Genomic DNA, 16,925 nt, shown 5'->3' with positions numbered 1-16,925 from the left:
GGTGACTACCTCATGAAGCTGATCCAAGAGTGTGAGAAACTGGCATCAAAGCAAGAGGGCCGACTGAGGAGAATCTAAAGAATAAACCATGTTCTGGATTGTTCACTACTTAACCCCATATGTGACTTTTCTTCATCTTCATGTCTTCAATATCAATGGACAGTGTAGAAAATAAAGAGAAAAACCATGGAAGCAATCAATGGAAGCCAATCACTGGTGGTGTAGATGCTACTCGCATCATCTCATGTAGTAATCTATTCTGTCCCTGTATGTTTCCTACAGATGGGCTCATAGAAGGAAGTCCCCCCGAGAGATGTCCCCGTCCTCTGTATTCCCAGGACTGTCCAGAGGAGAAGCTCCCAGAGAACCATCAGGTAGATGGAGCTGAAGTCTCCTCAGAATCTGACCAGAAAGGGATTGAACCAAAGACCATTTAAAATTTCTCTTCTTTAGGATGAAAATCTGATGGATATTAAGATTGAGGTTAAAGATGAAGAAGAGGAGATGGATTTATGGGGCGATCAGCAGTGTAAGGAGGGGGGCTGTCATGGGTCACCTGGATACTACTCCCATCATCTTATCATCACATATATATAATACAGTCTATGTGTTATCTCCTCTAGGTTCTGACTCCAGGAGGAGAAGTCCCCCCGAGAGATGTCCCCGTCCTCTGTATTCCCAGGACTGTCCAGAGGAGAAGCTCCCAGAGGAACATCAGGTAGATGGAGCTGAAGTCTCCCCAGAATCTGACTAGAAAGGGATTGAACCAAAGATCATTTTACATTTCCCTCTTCCCCCTCCAGGACGACTCCTGACCATGAGATGATCCTCCTTCCACCAGGCAGGGACAGTGAGGGTAAAACATCTTCTCCTCTGTGTCTTCCTGTCCTTCCAGGTGGGGCGAGGACATCATCTTCACATGGCAGCAGGTGCGGACATTCAGACTTACCTTGGGCTCTTAGGTTTGTGTAATGGAGCCTGCCGCCACACCAGTGGAGTTGAGGAGCCTCTCTGAGGCACAGCGGTGACTGGACACTCATGGAGTCCCTCCAGTCTTCTCCTCCGCTTCCTAAGATTTTTTGCTCTGGCGGGTGATGTCAGCAGGGTCTGGAGGCTTGGCGCCCACTCGATGATCCTTTCCGGTGTGATTGGCTGGAGATTTTGGCTACGAGATTTTGGATGCGAGGGTTATTTCTACCTGGACTCTGGGATGTGCTGCCAGGAGAGCATTATGGCTTACATCCTATTTGAGGGGGGGGGGGGGTTAGCTCTACAATGAAATTGTGTAACGCTCCATTTTGCACAGAGAGTTGTTTTTTGGAAAGGACTTAGAAGAAATTCTAGAAAAAAAAGTCTTGTTCTAAGAAATGTGTCCCAGAAGATTTGAAGGAAATATCCTGCCTATAAATAAACAAGGTCAAATAGGTTTCATAGAAAAACTGAACATGGAAAGAACAAGGGGTTTCTGTTCAATCCCAAGAAGTTTGACTCTCAGAGCAATGACATCAGAGATCCTGGGGGGGGGGGTTCGGCAGCATTCCCTTATGGGTAAACCTTCACCACTGCCCCTACTTCTACTCCAGGAAGGAGGTTACATGACATCCCTGGATTTTCAAGATTAATATTTCTATATTCCAGTCCCTCCATTACATCAATAATACGTGATAAATAATGGACATGGTGGCATTCATTTCAGTTTCAAAATAGTCAATGTCCTGTATCTCAATGACCTATTAGTGGCAAAAACAGTGTATAACATCCAGCCTCTAGCCATGCAGTCTACCATTACCACAGTGTATAACATCCAGCCTCTAGCCATGCAGTCTACCATTACCACAGTGTATAACATCCATCCTCTAGCCATGCAGTCTACCATTACCACAGGTGTATAACATCCAGCCTCTAGCCATGCAGTCTACCATTACCACAGTGTATAACATCCAACCTCTAGCAGTGCAGTCTACCATTACCACAGGTGTATAACATCCAGCCTCTAGCAGTTCAGTCTACCATTACCACAGGTGTATAACATCCAGCCTCTAGCCATGCAGTCTACCATTACCACAGGTGTATAACATCCAGCCTCTAGCCATGCAGTCTACCATTACCACAGGTGTATAATATCCAGCCTCTAGCCATGCAGTCTACCATTACCACAGTGTATAACATCCAGCCTCTAGCCATGCAGTCTACCATTACCACAGTGTATAACATCCAGCCTGTAGCTGTGCAGTCTGCCATTACCACAGTGTATAACATCCAGCCTCTAGCTGTGCAGTCTGCCATTACCACCGTGTATAACATTCAGCCTCTAGCCAGATGACAGATCTCCAGTCCCATTTCTGTGACATAAACTGAGGGGAGGAATTCAGAGCATTCAGGATAATATGGGAAAGGGCAGGGTCACCCAGCTGACATTTTGTTAATGGGAATCGGGAGTGCGCATAGTCTAGAGAAATATGAATATGCAATTGATGGTAACCAATTCAAGCAGACATGGGTTCCATCCCGCTCCCAGAGACGTGTAATGTACTTGTCACATGGCTCCCTGCATAAAATTGAAAAAACAGGAAAGTGACAGTAGGATCCAGAGAACAGAACTCTTCAATGGAGTACGTGTGGCATCCCTCCAAATGAACCAGGTGCCTGAGAGATGTTATACCCTGAGGCTAACTCAGTAAATGAGTGTGAGATGGAGAGAGACGGAAATGGTGGCGTATCTTCTGCCATGGCTTCCAAGTTGGGGTCGCACACAATGTGCTCTCCATAAATTCTAGAACATATCCTATGGTTGTTCATATTGCAGACTGAGAAATAGGGATTGCACACAGAAGTGCAAGTATTCTTATTTTGTGGATCCATGGTTTGTGGACTGCAATTCATGTGCATGACGCCTAAGACTAAGTAGTGTTTTTTCTTCTTTAGGATGAAAATCTGATGGATATTAAGGTTGAGGTTAAAGATGAATCAGAAGAGGAGACGGATTTATGGGGCGATCAGCAGGGTAAGGAGGGGGGCTGTCATGGGTCACCTGGATACTACTACCATCATCTCATCGTCACATGTAATAATCTCTCCTGTCCCTGTGTGTTCCCTACAGATGGACTCGTAGAAGGAAATCCCCCCGAGAGATGTCCCCGTCCTCTGTATTCCCAGGACTGTCCAGAGGAGAAGCTCCCAGAGAACCATCAGGTAGATGGAGCTGAGCCCTATACACATCTATATAGGGGGGTCCTGCAGTCATAGAGGGGTCATAGATTGTGGGGGTCTCTTATGTGGATCTGTTAGATTTCCCACCTGTCTGCTGTATTGTCCTGAATTGTTACAGATGACCAATCAGGGGGAAGATGTGACTGATATTAAAATGGAGGATGAAGAAGAGCAGATGATGGGCGATCCCCCGTGTAAGAGTGAGGTGGAGGAGGACATTCCAGTCCATGTGACCACAGGTATGAAATCATGAATGGAGGAAGGGAATTAGGAGGTTTCTTCAGGTGAGGCTCCACCTTAGAGCTGCAGTGACCCAGCTTTGAGTCTTTAAATAGCAGGCTAATGGTTTTATACTAGTAAAGGCACCGGAGACATGTAGTAATGGCTGTTATACCTCAGGTAGGTGTCATCAGATGCCGGGTGTTATAGATGACATTACTTCTACACTATAAAGGCTGGAGACATGTAGTAATGGCTGTTATACCTCAGGTAGGTGTCATCAGATGCTGGGTGTTATAGATGACATTACTACTACACTATAAAGGCTGGAGACATGTAGTAATGGCTGTTATACCTCAGGTAGGTGTCATCAGATGCTGGGTGTTATAGATGACATTACTACTACACTATAAAGGCTGGAGACATGTAGTAATGGCTGTTATACCTCAGGTAGCTGTCATCAGATGCCGGGTGTTATAGATGACATTACTTCTACACTATAAAGGCTGGAGACATGTAGTAATGGCTGTTATACCTCAGGTAGGTGTCATCAGATGCTGGGTGTTATAGATGACATTACTACTACACTATAAAGGCTGGAGACGTGTAGTAATGGCTGTTATACCTCAGGTAGGTGTCCTCAGATGCCGGGTGTTATAGATGACATTACTTCTACACTATAAAGGCTGGAGACATGTAGTAATGGCTGTTATACCTCAGGTAGGTGTCATCAGATGCCGGGTGTTATAGATGACATTACTTCTACACTATAAAGGCTGGAGACATGTAGTAATGGCTGTTATACCTCAGGTAGGTGACATCAGATGCTGGGTGTTATAGATGACATTACTACTACACTATAAAGGCAGGAGACATGTAGTAATGGCTGTTATACCCCAGGTAGGTGTCATCAGATGCCGGGTGTTATAGATGACATTACTTCTACACTATAACGGCTGGAGACATGTAGTAATGGCTGTTATACCTCAGGTAGGTGTCATCAGATGCCGGGTGTTATAGATGACATTACTTCTACACTATAACGGCTGGAGACATGTAGTAATGGCTGTTATACCTCAGGTAGGTGTCATCAGATGCTGGGTGTTATAGATGACATTACTACTACACTATAAGGGCTGGAGACATGTAGTAATGGCTGTTATACCTCAGGTAGGTGTCATCAGATGCCGGGTGTTATAGATGACATTACTTCTACACTATAAAGGCTGGAGACATGTAGTAATGGCTGTTATACCTCAGGTAGGTGTCATCAGATGCCGGGTGTTATAGATGACATTACTTCTACACTATAAAGGCTGGAGACATGTAGTAATGGCTGTTATACCTCAGGTAGGTGTCACTAGATGCCGGGTGTTATAGATTACATTCAGCTAGGAGATCATGAGCCGGGAGGACACTCCATCCTGTCTTTAGCGGCAGTAAAAGCATTTCATTGGGGTAAGAGGCCCTTTTGGGGGCTTTATATAGTATTAAAAGGGCTAGATTTTTCTTTAATGGGATGTACATTTTTCCTCAGTCGTGGGGGAATGGACAGGGGTGTTCTCTATCTCTATCTCTCTCATCTTTGCCTTGTTTGTTGAGCCTTTTGTCAGCTAGAATAAGACAGGACATGAAGATTCTAGGGCTTGGCTGTAGGCTACCTGGAACATGCTGATACCTTTCGTAAGGTTATTAGTAAGGTGGAAAAGAATAGTTCTTTTCATCTGCCCTAAAAATCAGTTGAATGAAGATCATCTTGATGTCGTTGGATGAAGGGATATCAGTGAGGAGTTTCATGCCGTGTCACTTTCACCTGTCTGTTACGTCTGTCGTTGTTCATGTTCTTTCACTTCACATTTCCTTGTTTGGTTGTTACGGCCCTTACCAGAAGGAAGTTAAAATTTGGTTAAGGCTCCCATTGTTCATGGCTGATAGGAGACGCCTACTGAAAATGGTGATGTTACCATAGATTTAGTATCTACATAGTAATAGTCCAGTGTAGTTGGGAGAAAGGATGTATACAATTCTGGAGAGTTTGGTTAGAGAATTATTGTGGAGAGGCAGGAAGGCGAGGATTCAGTTGGCCTCTTGCGAGGGAAGAAGGAAGATGCTGGTTTGGAATGACCAGATTTTAGATAGTATTTCTGGACTGATCATCTATAATATGTAGTTGGTTCAGAGAGAGAATCTGATATACTTGATAAGGACCACACGGGACAGTTGTCTAGTTTTCGGGGAGTGTTGAAGTTCGGTCACTGGTTGAACATTTTTCAGTGTAAAAGTTTTGGTTAAATTATGGGTAAAGGTAAAAAAAAAAAACTTTCTCTTTAAGGCTACATTCACAGGACAGTAGTGTATCCACGCCGGTGTGGTGGATCGCAAAACACAGGCAGCGGCCATGTGAACTCCGTACTGCAGTGCGGACCCACTGGCTTGAATGGGTCTGCAATCCACAACTTACGGCAAAAGATAGGACATGTCCTACGTTTTGTGGTGCAGAGGCACGGACCCAGAATCTCTGTGTGTTTCAATGGGCTTCTGATCTGTGCCTCCATTCTGCGAAAGGTAGGATATGTTTTATCTTTTGCCGTATGTTGTGGATCGCGGACCCACTCAAGTCAGTGGGTTTTGTGGTCTGCAAAACGAGCACAGCTGAAGCACAGGCATGTGCATGCCCCCTTATTCTTCAGTGTCTATTTTCATGAGGGTTATAGACCGACGAGCAACAGGGTAACAATGTGTAGAACTTCCAACTTTCAGGCTCCATATCTCACCATCCACTACAGCTTCGGACCTGAGACTCCCATCATGTTATAGACCATTATATTGGCTATCTCATACATACATTGGACTTGCAGCTATTTAGCATCTGATTAGTTCTGCAGATTTTTCTCATGTAACTGCATTGTTACTGTTTTTCTCCCAAAATTCTACATTTAAATTTTTATTATTTTGTTAATTTTTTATAAATCCACCTTTGGCTTTCAGCGCTGTGTGGATCCTTCTGGCCATGCTCTCGATCAGATTCAAGCATATCTGTTCTCAGGTCTCTTCTACACAGGGTGCTGGAAACCTTTAGCCTCACTCTGTCTCTTCCACTACATTATTAAGAAGTCTTAAAACCTGAGATCTGGTGACTGCGGCCATTACACCAGACAGAGCCGATTGTCATCTCCATGAATCCAGCCTGAGATCATGTTACAGGTAGACTGTGGCCATGAGTAGATTGCCATAACAAAATTCAGTATTTTCCTCACGCCTCCACAATGGCACTGACATGGGGGTTTCCTCACCTCTTCAGGGACTGGAAACGACATAGAAGACGGAAATAAATGACCCCTCACCCCATACCTATTCCAGTTGTTTCTAGTCCCTCATGGCATGTCGAAGATGTTTCTGGCAGAAGAAGTTTTTGCCCTTTCCTAGTTTATTACGAGGTGGGCTGGTTCAGAGTTCGGTGCAGCAGCAAGGGTTCCCTCTCCTCTTCTGCCCCATGTCTTCTGTTTCCAGAATGTGATACGATCCACTATGTGTGTACTGAACAAGTGGTGACAGGAATTCACCTCCTTTTTGGACAAAAAAGTGTATAAATTCTGCTGTGATCTCAGATTGCCTCCTCCTTTTTTTTAAGATCTGTCACTTCTTCATCGAGTAATTTGACAAGGGTAAACTTTTTTCACCCATGAGTCAGATTCCTTTTGTGGCAACTTTGGTTGTTTTTATGTTTTACAAAAGAGATTGAGGAAGATTTATCAAACTGGTGTAAAGTAAAACTCTGGAAAATGAAAGGTGGAATCTGATTGGCTGCTATGGGCAACTAAGCTAGTTCTACTTTACACCAGTTTGATAAATCTCCTCATTGAGTCTCCTCCTAAGGTTGTCAGAGCTATGATGAATATAGAAGGTAGTGAAGAATCCTCGTCTATCTAAGACCAAATACTGCAAGGCCTTGAGAAGGAGAATCTTTCTGATTCATAAGAAGTTTCACAACTTATTTTCTGAGAATGGAGGGATCCTCGAAAAAAACTTGGAACACTAAGGAAAATGACTAAGATTGATGTGAGTTAATCCAAAAGATGAATATCCAGCACTTGGAAATTAAAACCACATATCTTTATTCCATAGAAATTAAAATCACTCCAAGTAGTCAACGCGTTTCGATCACAAGTCATTGTCCTCCTATCGGCTTGGCTGGCATAAATCTACATTTGTAACCTGATTGATGCCCCAGCGGTCAGAATCTCAAAAAAAGACTTTGTGACCCATGGATAAAAAGTTAGAGGCCCCTCTTAAGTGCTTGGAGAAATCCAGTGCTATGTTCCGGCCAAGTACCTCTTCCGCCTCCACAGCCAGAACCTTCTTTATCTGGCTGGGACAATTAGAGAGAGATTTTGTTTCAAGTACCCTTGATGTTAAAATTCTAGCCTCTCATCCAGTCTTCAAAAAAGATTTGAATTTCCTGCAAGAAACCTTGTCAGACTTTGTCCTAGCGGACAGTAAAAAAAAGTATTCCATCAGATTTTTATCACTACCATAGGGGTACCTGCAAACAGGTGCGGGTGAAGGTGCAGTAGATCTGTACAAATTTCTGTGCATTTCCAGCCTAAAACCACACCAAAATGTTTTTGGGTGCAGTTTTGCCGCAGTTCTCAACTTTCCTTTGAAAAGGGGGAAATCCGTACCTAAAGCCGCAAACAGAATTGACATGCTGCAGCTTTCTAAATACACACGGCAGGTCAATTTTTCGCACAGAAAAAGTAAGGGAAGTATACATGAGATTTGGTGAATGCCATACACCTTGCTTAGTCCTATATTTATACTGGAGTTTTTCCGCATGGGAATCCGCAATGTGTGCAGGTGGCCTAGGAGTGGTTATTTTCGGAGCCCAAGACAGCCATCCACAAGAAAAAACAAAGGAAGGATCAGATAAGAGCTAGTCTTCCAAAGGAAAAGGAAAGACATTCCTCTTTCATCTGAACAACCCTGAGTGGATGACTTTCTTTAAATTATCCAGCGGGTTCCAGGGTGCTTGAAAGTTTGTGAACCCTTCAGAATTTTTTACATTTCTGCATAAATAAATAAAACCGCATCATATTTTCATACAAGTCCTAAAAGTAGAAAAAGAACCAAATCAAACAGATGTCAAAAATATTAGTTTATATTTGTTTATGAGGAAAATAATCCAATTTCACATATTTGGGTGGCAAAAGTATGTGAACCCTTAGGAATAACAGAGTATTTTCAGCTCTGTGTTGGATAGTGAACTCAGATCTTGTTCAGAAAATGTGTTGTTGGGAGTCTTGTTAGATTCTCTTCCTTTCGCTGTCACATCGGTAACCATTAGAGACATCATAACCATCTTCGAGCTCCAGGCTTCCGCAGCCAATTCAATCGTATGGCTCGTACAAGAATTCTACTAATTTCTCCTATTTTCCAAGGTCAAGAGGAGATAGTCCCTAGACTAGCGAGAAAAGGTTCTTTCTCTGGTAAAAGTAACTGAACTGGTGGCTCTCTTGAGGTCTTAGTCCAGGGCACCTGGAACTTTGCTTTGTCTCAAGTTTCTTTCAATCAGAGAGAGCTGTCTGGAAAGTTTTTTAGGCTCTCACCACCTCAGTCAGGTCAGAAGAAGCAAAGATCCGGTCTCACAATGTGACTATAGTGGTTTATTTGAACAAACATAGGGAAACATAAGTAATATACTAAAATGTTTGCTTGAGGAGAGTACAATCTAACACCTTATCCCCTGTCTATTTCGTAGAAAATATACTGCTTGACTACTTGAGCAGGGAAATTCTTCAGGAGGGAGAAAACCCCAGAAATTTCCATCAAATAAAAATAAAAAGGGTTACACCAGTCCTGGATTTGTTTGTGACAAAGCAAAGATGTTAAGTTCAGGATTTCTCATTATCTTTTAAGGACCATCCTCTTTTGACAGATGCTGTGTTTTAGCTCTTGACAAGAGGTCTTCTGTATGCCTATCCCCCTTTCTCCTTAATTGCCGGGACTCTAATAAGGATCATGAAAGAGAAAGCACTTGGTCTTGTTGATTGCCCCACCTTGGCCCAAAATACCATGGTTTCCTCTCCTCTGTTTGTCTGCAGGACACTTCTGAAGCTTTCCTCTGGTGCACAGCATTCTCATGCAGTGCCCTGTAAGGGGAAAGGGTCTGAAATTCAGTCTTTACTACTCTCCGCAGCCACAAACCTAACAGTTTGAACATGAAAAATGTCTAATCTGCCAGATACTGTATAACCTTGATTTTGGAGTTCCTGTAGTCTAGCCTAGACAAGGGACATAAGACAATCACCTTGAAAGCACAATTTTATTTTGAAAGGTTCTAGTAGACTGTGTCCATCATTTCTTTCCTTGGTGCCCCTTGAATTTGATCCTTTAAATTTTCATGGATTTACATTTTCTTGCATTTGCCAGTTACCACAGCCAGAAGAAATCAAGGAAATAGGAAATCTAAGTATTCTCCTGCAAAGCTCACTTTATTACTGTCTAAGAAGGTAGAATTGTTCTCAGGCATCTTTTTCGACCTAAAGTTGGCCATAAATTTCAACAAAAAAAGGTCTTCTTTCAGACCTTCCTCTTCTTTGGTACAATAATGCAGGTTATATAACTTGCATGCGCGCAGATGTCTTCTTGCTTATGACAGAAGGACGGAGGAAAATCTGACCATCTTCTGCTTCAGTATCATGTCAAGAACATAGAATGTGCTGGAAGTAAGACAACTGTAGCTGACAGGATTAAACCTTTTAGCTTCATTCAGGAACTTCTCTAATGACATGTTACCTCCTAAGGGCCCGAAAGCACAATCTACTAGAGCTGTTGCCACTGCCTTGACTAAGGGTGTTCTTCAAACAATACAATTTGGATGTTCTTACTAACCAGGTGATACCCTCAGTCTGGAAGGTTCTGTTGGTGGATGTCCCACCATAGGGGTTTTATTTCTGTTATACTGTGAAGATTGATTACTTGCCGGTAATTGGTTTTTCCTTCACAGTCGAAGTTTTTTCTACCCTTCTTATTATGCTTTTTTATTATTCAATCTTGAATGTCCTTTTCCACCATTTTAATGTCATATGTCACAAACTAGAAAATGTTATACTGGTGAGTGTTTTATTTCTGTCATCTGTGTAGTTTTCTGTATCGGGAGGGGTGGGAACCTTCATGTCAGGCCATTGTGGAACCTAACAGAAAATGTAAGGCTATTGAAGGGCCAAACAGAGGAGAGGCTTAATAGTTAGAAGTATTTTATTTCTAGATTTTCTCATTCATTCAGCAATTCACTCAGTGTAGACTTGAATCTGGGACTTTATTGAAACATATTAGCTTATCTTTAGATTCAATTTCTTCTGCCCTGATTTCGGAACGTATTCCGTGCCATAATCCGTCCTGAATTGATCATCCATTGTTTTTAATGAGAAATCCACCCCATGGATGTTTACACAAGCGGTTTCTTTATTCATGAATTGAGAAAAAAAGTGACATACTTCCTCTTGTCAGTTTCTTTGTGCAAATTTGTTCCAGAGATTTGAGCTAAATCCGCAAGCAAGATCCACAGTATCCAAACTGCAGAAATACAGCAGAATTTCGAGAGTCATTCTTAAATGTCTGCTGCGGATTCCATAGCAAATACACAGCAAAGGGAAGGAAGGATGTACTGTGATCCCTCAAGATACAGTGGCCTCAGGATACAATATTTTCAACATACAATGGTCTTTTCTCGACCCTTGAAAGTTGAAACTATCAACATGCAGTGTCTCAGACTTAGATCTAACCAATCAACATGCCCATTTCACTGGCCAATACTTCTGTATTGGTTGCCTAGTATCTCTTCTTTAGAGTACAGTGTGGTACTACATGTCCTGTAATGTCCTCTGTCTGTGCTCGGATGAGCTGCTCCTTTGGGCATCAGGTAGGGGCGGCTTCATTTCATTTTTCTGCTGCACTGTGTCCTATTCTGGATCCTAAAGAAGCTCCTATCCTCATCATAGAAATTGATTTACAGCTTCCAGCCTCTATTCCTGACTGTTATATGTAAGGAGTTGCTTTATCAGTCTTAGTTATCTACAATTTTTTCTTAAACCTTCATTTTATCTTATCATAGGATGCCAGTTTGTGGTTTTGGAACCAATTACTTATTTTTCATAGAGTTATGGACTCAAGTTACAATGGTTTCAACGTGCAGTGGTCATCCTAGAACCAATTATTATTGTAACTTGAGGGGCCACTGTATTTCTCACATTCCTGCTGGATTATTTCTGACTTTGGCACAAAAAAACTGTATCTAGCATTGCTTGTGTCCCTCCAGTCTAAGGCCAGATTCACATGAGCTTATTACGGACACATTATTCATCTGTATTATGCACATGTCCTGAATGCAGATTCAACTGATGTCAACTCACAGCATCATAGATACATGTGCACGTAATATCGATGGAATATGCTTGTGAATCTGGCCTCATTGGAATATTACACATTTATCCACTTTGTTGAACAGAAATTCACAAAATCCATTTTTCATTTTAACAGAAAATCCCAGTAAGAAGCCTGAAGGAAACATCATGTTATCTCTAGATTATAAAGAAGATCAGGATATCATGCAGCGCTCTTCAGGAGAAAACCTCATTAATATGATTGTATATCCATCACTTCTCACTACAGATCTGTCGTATAATCCCTCTAATCATGGGGAAACTTCTTCTTACCAATCACAGGTTGTTACCACAAGTCCAGATCTGTCATGTAATACAACTAATCATGAGGACCCTTCTCCTGACCAATCACAGATTGTTACCCCAAATATAGGGCAAAAAGGCAGTAAAAAGTTTAATTGTGGGGAATGTGGAAAACAGTTCACATATAGGTCAGAGCTTTCTGTACACAGAAGTAGTCACACAGGAGAGAAGCCGTATACGTGTTCAGAATGTGGGAAATGCTTTACAGACAAATCAAGTCTTGTTCTACATGAGAAAATTCACACAAAGCAGTACTCCTGTTCAGAATGTGGGAAATGTTTTGCAGATAAATCACATCTTGTTACACATAAGAGAATTCACACAGGAGAGAAGCCATATTCATGTTCAGAATGTGGGAAATGCTTTACCCAGAGATCAAGCCTTGACCAACATAAAAAAATTCACACCGGAGACAAGCCATATTCATGTTCTGAATGTGGAAAATGTTTTACTCATAAACAAAATCTTGTTACTCATGAGAATCTTCATACTAAGGAGAAGCCATATTCGTGTTCAAAATGTGGGAAATGCTTTACAACTAAATCTGAGCTTTTAAGACATGAGAGAATTCACACAGGAGAGAAGCCATATTCATGTGCAGAATGTGGAAAATGTTTCACAGAAAAAAAGAAGCTTACTACACATCAGCGAATTCACACAGGAGAGAAACCATTTTCATGTTCAGAATGTGGGAAATGTTTTAGATATAAATCAAACTGTGATCAACATAAGAGAATTCACACAGGAGACAAGCCATATTCATGTTCAGAATGTGGAAAATGTTTCACAGAGAAAAAAAGTCTTACTATACATGAGAGAATTCATACAGGAGAGAAACCGTTTTCATGTTCAGAATGCGGGAAATGTTTTACTCAGAAATCAAATCGTGATAAACACGTGAGAATTCACACAGGAGCAAAGTCGGATTCATTTTCAGAATCTGGGAAATGTTTTAGATATAGATCAGAGATTTTAGAACATGAGAGAAGTCACACAGGAGTGAAGCCATATTCATGTTCAGAATGTAGGAAATGTTTTACCACAAAATCAAATCTTGATCAACATAAAAGGATTCACACAGGAGTGAAGCCATATTCGTGTTTAGAATGTGGAAAATGTTTTACCAAGAAATCAATTCTTGATCAACATAATAGAATTCATACAGGAGAGAAGCCATATTCATGTTCAGAATGTGGGAAAAGTTTCACCCTGAAATCAAGCCTTGATCAACATGAGAGAATTCACACAGGAGTGAAGCCATATTCATGTTCAGAATGTGGGAAATGTTTCACAGAAAAAAGAAGCCTTATTACACATCAGAGAATTCACACAGGAGAGAAACCATTTTCATGTTCAGAATGTGGGAAATGTTTTACATTGAAACCAAGCCTTGATCAACATAAGAGAATTCACACAGGAGAGAAACCATATTCATGTCCAGAATGTGGGAAATGCTTCACAGAAAAAAAAGGTCTTACTACACATCAGAGAATTCACACAGGAGAAAAACCATTTTCATGTTCAGAATGTGGGAAATGTTTCACCCACAAATCAAGCCGTGATCAACATAAGCGAATTCACACAGGAGAGAAGCCATATTCATGTTCAGAATGTCCGAAATGTTTTAAACATAAATCAGAGATTTTGGAACATGAGAGACGTCACACAGGAGTCAAGCCGTATTCATGTTCAGAATGTACTAAATGTTTTACTAAGAAATCAAATCTTGATCAACATAAAAGAATTCACACAGGAGTGAAGCCGTATTCATGTTTAAAATGTGGTAAATGTTTTACCAAGAAGTCCAGTCTTGATCAACATGAGAGAATTCATACAGGAGAGAAACCATATTCATGTTCAGAATGTGGGAAATGTTTCACAGAGAAAAAAAAACTTACTATACATCAGCGAATTCACACTGGAGAGAAACCATTTTCATGTTCAGAATGTGAGAAATGTTTTACCAAGAAATCAACTCTTGATCAACATAAGAGAAGTCACACAGGAGAGAAGCCGTATTCGTGTTCAGAATGTGGGAAATGTTTTACAAACAAATCCAGTCTTGTTCTACATGACAGAATTCACACAGGAGAGAAGCCGTATTCATGTTTAGAATGTGGAAAATGCTTTACCAGAAAATCATGTCTTGATCAACATAAGAGAATTCACACAGGAGAGAAGCCATATTTATGTTCAGAATGTGGGAAGTGTTTTACAAACAAATCAGGTCTTGTTCTACATCAGAAAAGTCACAAGGGAGAGAAGACATTTTGATGTTTGGATAACAATAATGTTTTACAAGGAAATTAAGTTTTGAAACATATCAGAGAAGTCACACAAGAAACCACGTTCATGTATGGAATGTGGGACGTGTTACAATAGAAAAATAGGACTTTATTCACAAGAGCCTTATTTACTGTCAGAGCAGTGATGATGAATTTTCCCCATTAACCTGGCTTCTTCTTACTGTATTCATACCTCCACCCACACTGCAGGAGACTCCAGAGGGACAGAGTGTAAGGGGAAGGGCCCCCTACATAGACCTTTATGTACCATGTGGACATATTTATATCTGATCTTCAGTCATACAGTGTATTAAGATAAATCTGATGGAATAGAATAAAACAGCAATAATAAATTGAATTTGCAGTAATGCACTGATCATGGCGGATTACTGATCAGCATCGTTACTGTGCAGCATTGGGGTCCTGTGTTTAAATCTGAACAAGGACAACATCTGCATGGAGTTTGTATGTCCTCCCTGTTTTTTCTTGGGTTTCCTGTGGCTTCGTGGCTTTCTTCTCACTCCAAAAACATACTGAGATGTTAAAGGGGTTGTCTGAGTTATTTTTTTGTTCTTTGTATGTTTCTAACTAGGCACATGTAAGGGGTTTATAATTCACTTACTTTATCTGCAGTTGATGCTTTCTCAGATTTCACTGAGGGTCACATGACCTGTGATGTCAGCCTCTCTCCCTGCTCTGATAATGTTTTGTGCACAAGCCTGAGAGAGCAGGACTGTGTCTGTACATGTCACAATAAAACAAAATAAGTCACAAGGTTTCAATGGTACTTGCGCTGCTGGTCTCCCAAGGTGAAGTGGGTTCTTCACAATCACAAAATGTCAGGATAGTGGGACCGCGCTGCTCCTCATTCACACAGAGCGTTATCCTCAAATACAGGTATTCCCTTTATCTGGCTCAAGACGTAGGCACCTTTATGTTCAATCGCAGTATGCTTCCTGGCAAGATGAAAGCTTAGCATATCGCCTTTATCTGGCTCAAAACGCCAACACCTCTATGCTGGATTGCCGTAAGCTCCTCTGCAAGATGTCATAAATCACACAATAGTGAAAGTACCTCAGGCACAGTTAAAACTCACTGGTTTTATTATACTCACAGACACAATATGAATTTTTTAGCATATCATTAAAACAGTAGTCTTTCTCACAGCCCATTTCTCAGTTGTCAGGTCTACGTTGAGCTTTAATCTTTCAAATAGATGTGTTTTTTTTTTTCATGATGTGTCAAATATTTTTTTATTGATGAAAGGTTTGGACTGTGGGCCACCAGTTCAGCACCCGGACTCTTCTTCTGTGAAGCCATGCTGTTGTGATGTATGCAGTATGTTGTATTGTCTTGCTGAAATATGCAAGGACTTCCCTGAAAGAGGCGCGGGATAGGAACAGATGTAACGGAATTAACATAAAAGGCCGAATAATTTCCTCCTTTGTTTCTCATTTGTTTTGTGACTCTTGTAGTGAGCAAATCTTCTGATAGCAGATTGGTGCTCATTCACACGTACCCTGGCGAGGCGAGATGTTTGCCCAAATGTAAAGCTTTCCACATGGCATTTTAACATATAAGGACAGTCTATTTATAGTAACCTTTCATCCAAATTAGTTGAGTGATATATCGTGTCGCCCTGGATAATATTTGTGTAATGGCCTCAAAAGTATAGGTTTCATTAGACTCTTTCCTGAGACACTGTAGGGGAATTTATAATGAAGGGAATATCTGAGGGCTGTTACTTGAGTCTGCATTGGCATAGTCTGTGCCAAATTTATCAGATGATGCCTGTTTCCTAAATTTCGTGCATATTTAAACCTGACACTTGTGTGTAGAAATGCTGCTCCAAGTTTCTAACGCCACCTCCTCCTGGCGTGAGACTAATTTCATATGGGCCATGTTTCCAGTGCTGTCCATTTTTTCCTGAGGTCGCTAGGAGGTGTTGGGTGTTATTCTTCAGTTTCCCTTTAATCTCTTAAAAAAACACATAAAAAATTGCGCTAAATACAATAACTAAACAGATTTGCAGAAAACACTGGAGGTTCCGGGCGCTGTGTTCGGTGGTGATCAGCGGCCGGTGCTTCCCATTTCGCCACTGCAGTCCTGGGCTCTGTCTGTGTGGCTGTTGTTCTGGGATCCGCTCCACAGTTTGCACTTCCTTAAGGGCCGGCGCACGTCACTTCCTGGGCTTTATGGATTAGGTCATGTGACCTCGCTGACCAATCCTAGCCCTCCTGCGCATCTATAAGTGGCTCAGCCCCTTCCCAGATGCCTCAGTGTCAATGTCTTTGTGTCCTGCGAAGGTACCTGTTTTCAGCTTATTTTCCTGACTCGTATCTGTATTCCTGGACTCTGCTACCTGTTAGATCCTGCCTGCTTACCTTGACTCTCCTGTTGCCGACCTGGATTGCCTGACCTGTACCTGTGCTGCCTGCCCTGACCTTTTGCCTGTCTGACTACACCT

The 16,925-nt window shown here is 41.5% G+C and overlaps 4 protein-coding genes and 1 long non-coding RNA gene across 7 annotated transcripts in view; 3 read left to right on the top strand and 2 right to left on the bottom strand.

The window, feature by feature from the left end:
* Nucleotides 1–3,468, top strand: part of LOC120998305 (gastrula zinc finger protein XlCGF26.1-like) — a 4,064,644-nt gene extending 4,061,176 nt beyond the window's left edge. The window contains exons 24-25 of the mRNA XM_040428955.1: nucleotides 283–374; nucleotides 3,329–3,468. Coding sequence (XP_040284889.1) covers nucleotides 283–374; nucleotides 3,329–3,463 — 227 coding nt within the window. The 3' untranslated portion in view covers nucleotides 3,464–3,468. The remainder of the gene's footprint in view (nucleotides 1–282; nucleotides 375–3,328) is intronic.
* LOC120998324 (aspartic and glutamic acid-rich protein-like) overlaps nucleotides 1–16,925 on the bottom strand; it is a 2,513,920-nt gene that overhangs the window by 1,603,489 nt on the left and 893,506 nt on the right. The gene's annotated exons all lie outside the window — the stretch shown is intronic.
* Nucleotides 1–16,925, bottom strand: part of LOC120998330 (zinc finger protein OZF-like) — a 354,466-nt gene that overhangs the window by 97,619 nt on the left and 239,922 nt on the right. The gene's annotated exons all lie outside the window — the stretch shown is intronic.
* LOC120998307 (zinc finger protein 850-like) lies at nucleotides 678–16,629 on the top strand. Of its 3 annotated transcripts, none has more exons than XM_040428967.1 (2): nucleotides 678–718; nucleotides 11,968–16,629. In XM_040428967.1, the coding sequence occupies exon 2, from the start codon at nucleotides 12,000–12,002 to the stop codon at nucleotides 14,445–14,447; it is 2,448 nt and encodes an 815-aa protein (XP_040284901.1). In that variant the 5' UTR covers nucleotides 678–718; nucleotides 11,968–11,999; the 3' UTR covers nucleotides 14,448–16,629. The 3 variants fall into 3 exon arrangements, with proteins under 3 accessions (XP_040284901.1, XP_040284900.1, XP_040284899.1); XM_040428966.1 differs by lacking the exon at nucleotides 678–718 and adding an exon at nucleotides 3,392–3,449; XM_040428965.1 differs by lacking the exon at nucleotides 678–718 and adding an exon at nucleotides 4,742–4,887.
* Nucleotides 9,065–10,778, top strand: LOC120998453. The gene is made up of 2 exons (XR_005778398.1): nucleotides 9,065–10,548; nucleotides 10,589–10,778. It is a non-coding gene; the product is annotated as an uncharacterized LOC120998453 (long non-coding RNA).

This window comes from Bufo bufo, chromosome 4, assembly GCF_905171765.1.
Source record: "Bufo bufo chromosome 4, aBufBuf1.1, whole genome shotgun sequence".
NCBI classification, from domain to species: domain Eukaryota; kingdom Metazoa; phylum Chordata; class Amphibia; order Anura; family Bufonidae; genus Bufo; species Bufo bufo.
The sequence above is the reverse complement of the archived record's forward strand: the minus strand, read 5'-3'. Positions and strand labels throughout refer to the sequence as shown.

What these genes read in the sequence shown, in the direction of transcription:
- LOC120998307 (XM_040428965.1), top strand. Translation starts at nt 4,794, where the DNA reads ATGCCGGGTGTTATAGATTACATTCAGCTAGGAGATCATGAGCCGGGA. An exon ending in AGTAAAAGCATTTCATTGGG is followed by an intron (nt 4,888 to 11,967) that starts GTAAGAGGCCCT and finishes TCATTTTAACAG; the next exon opens with AAAATCCCAGTAAGAAGCCT.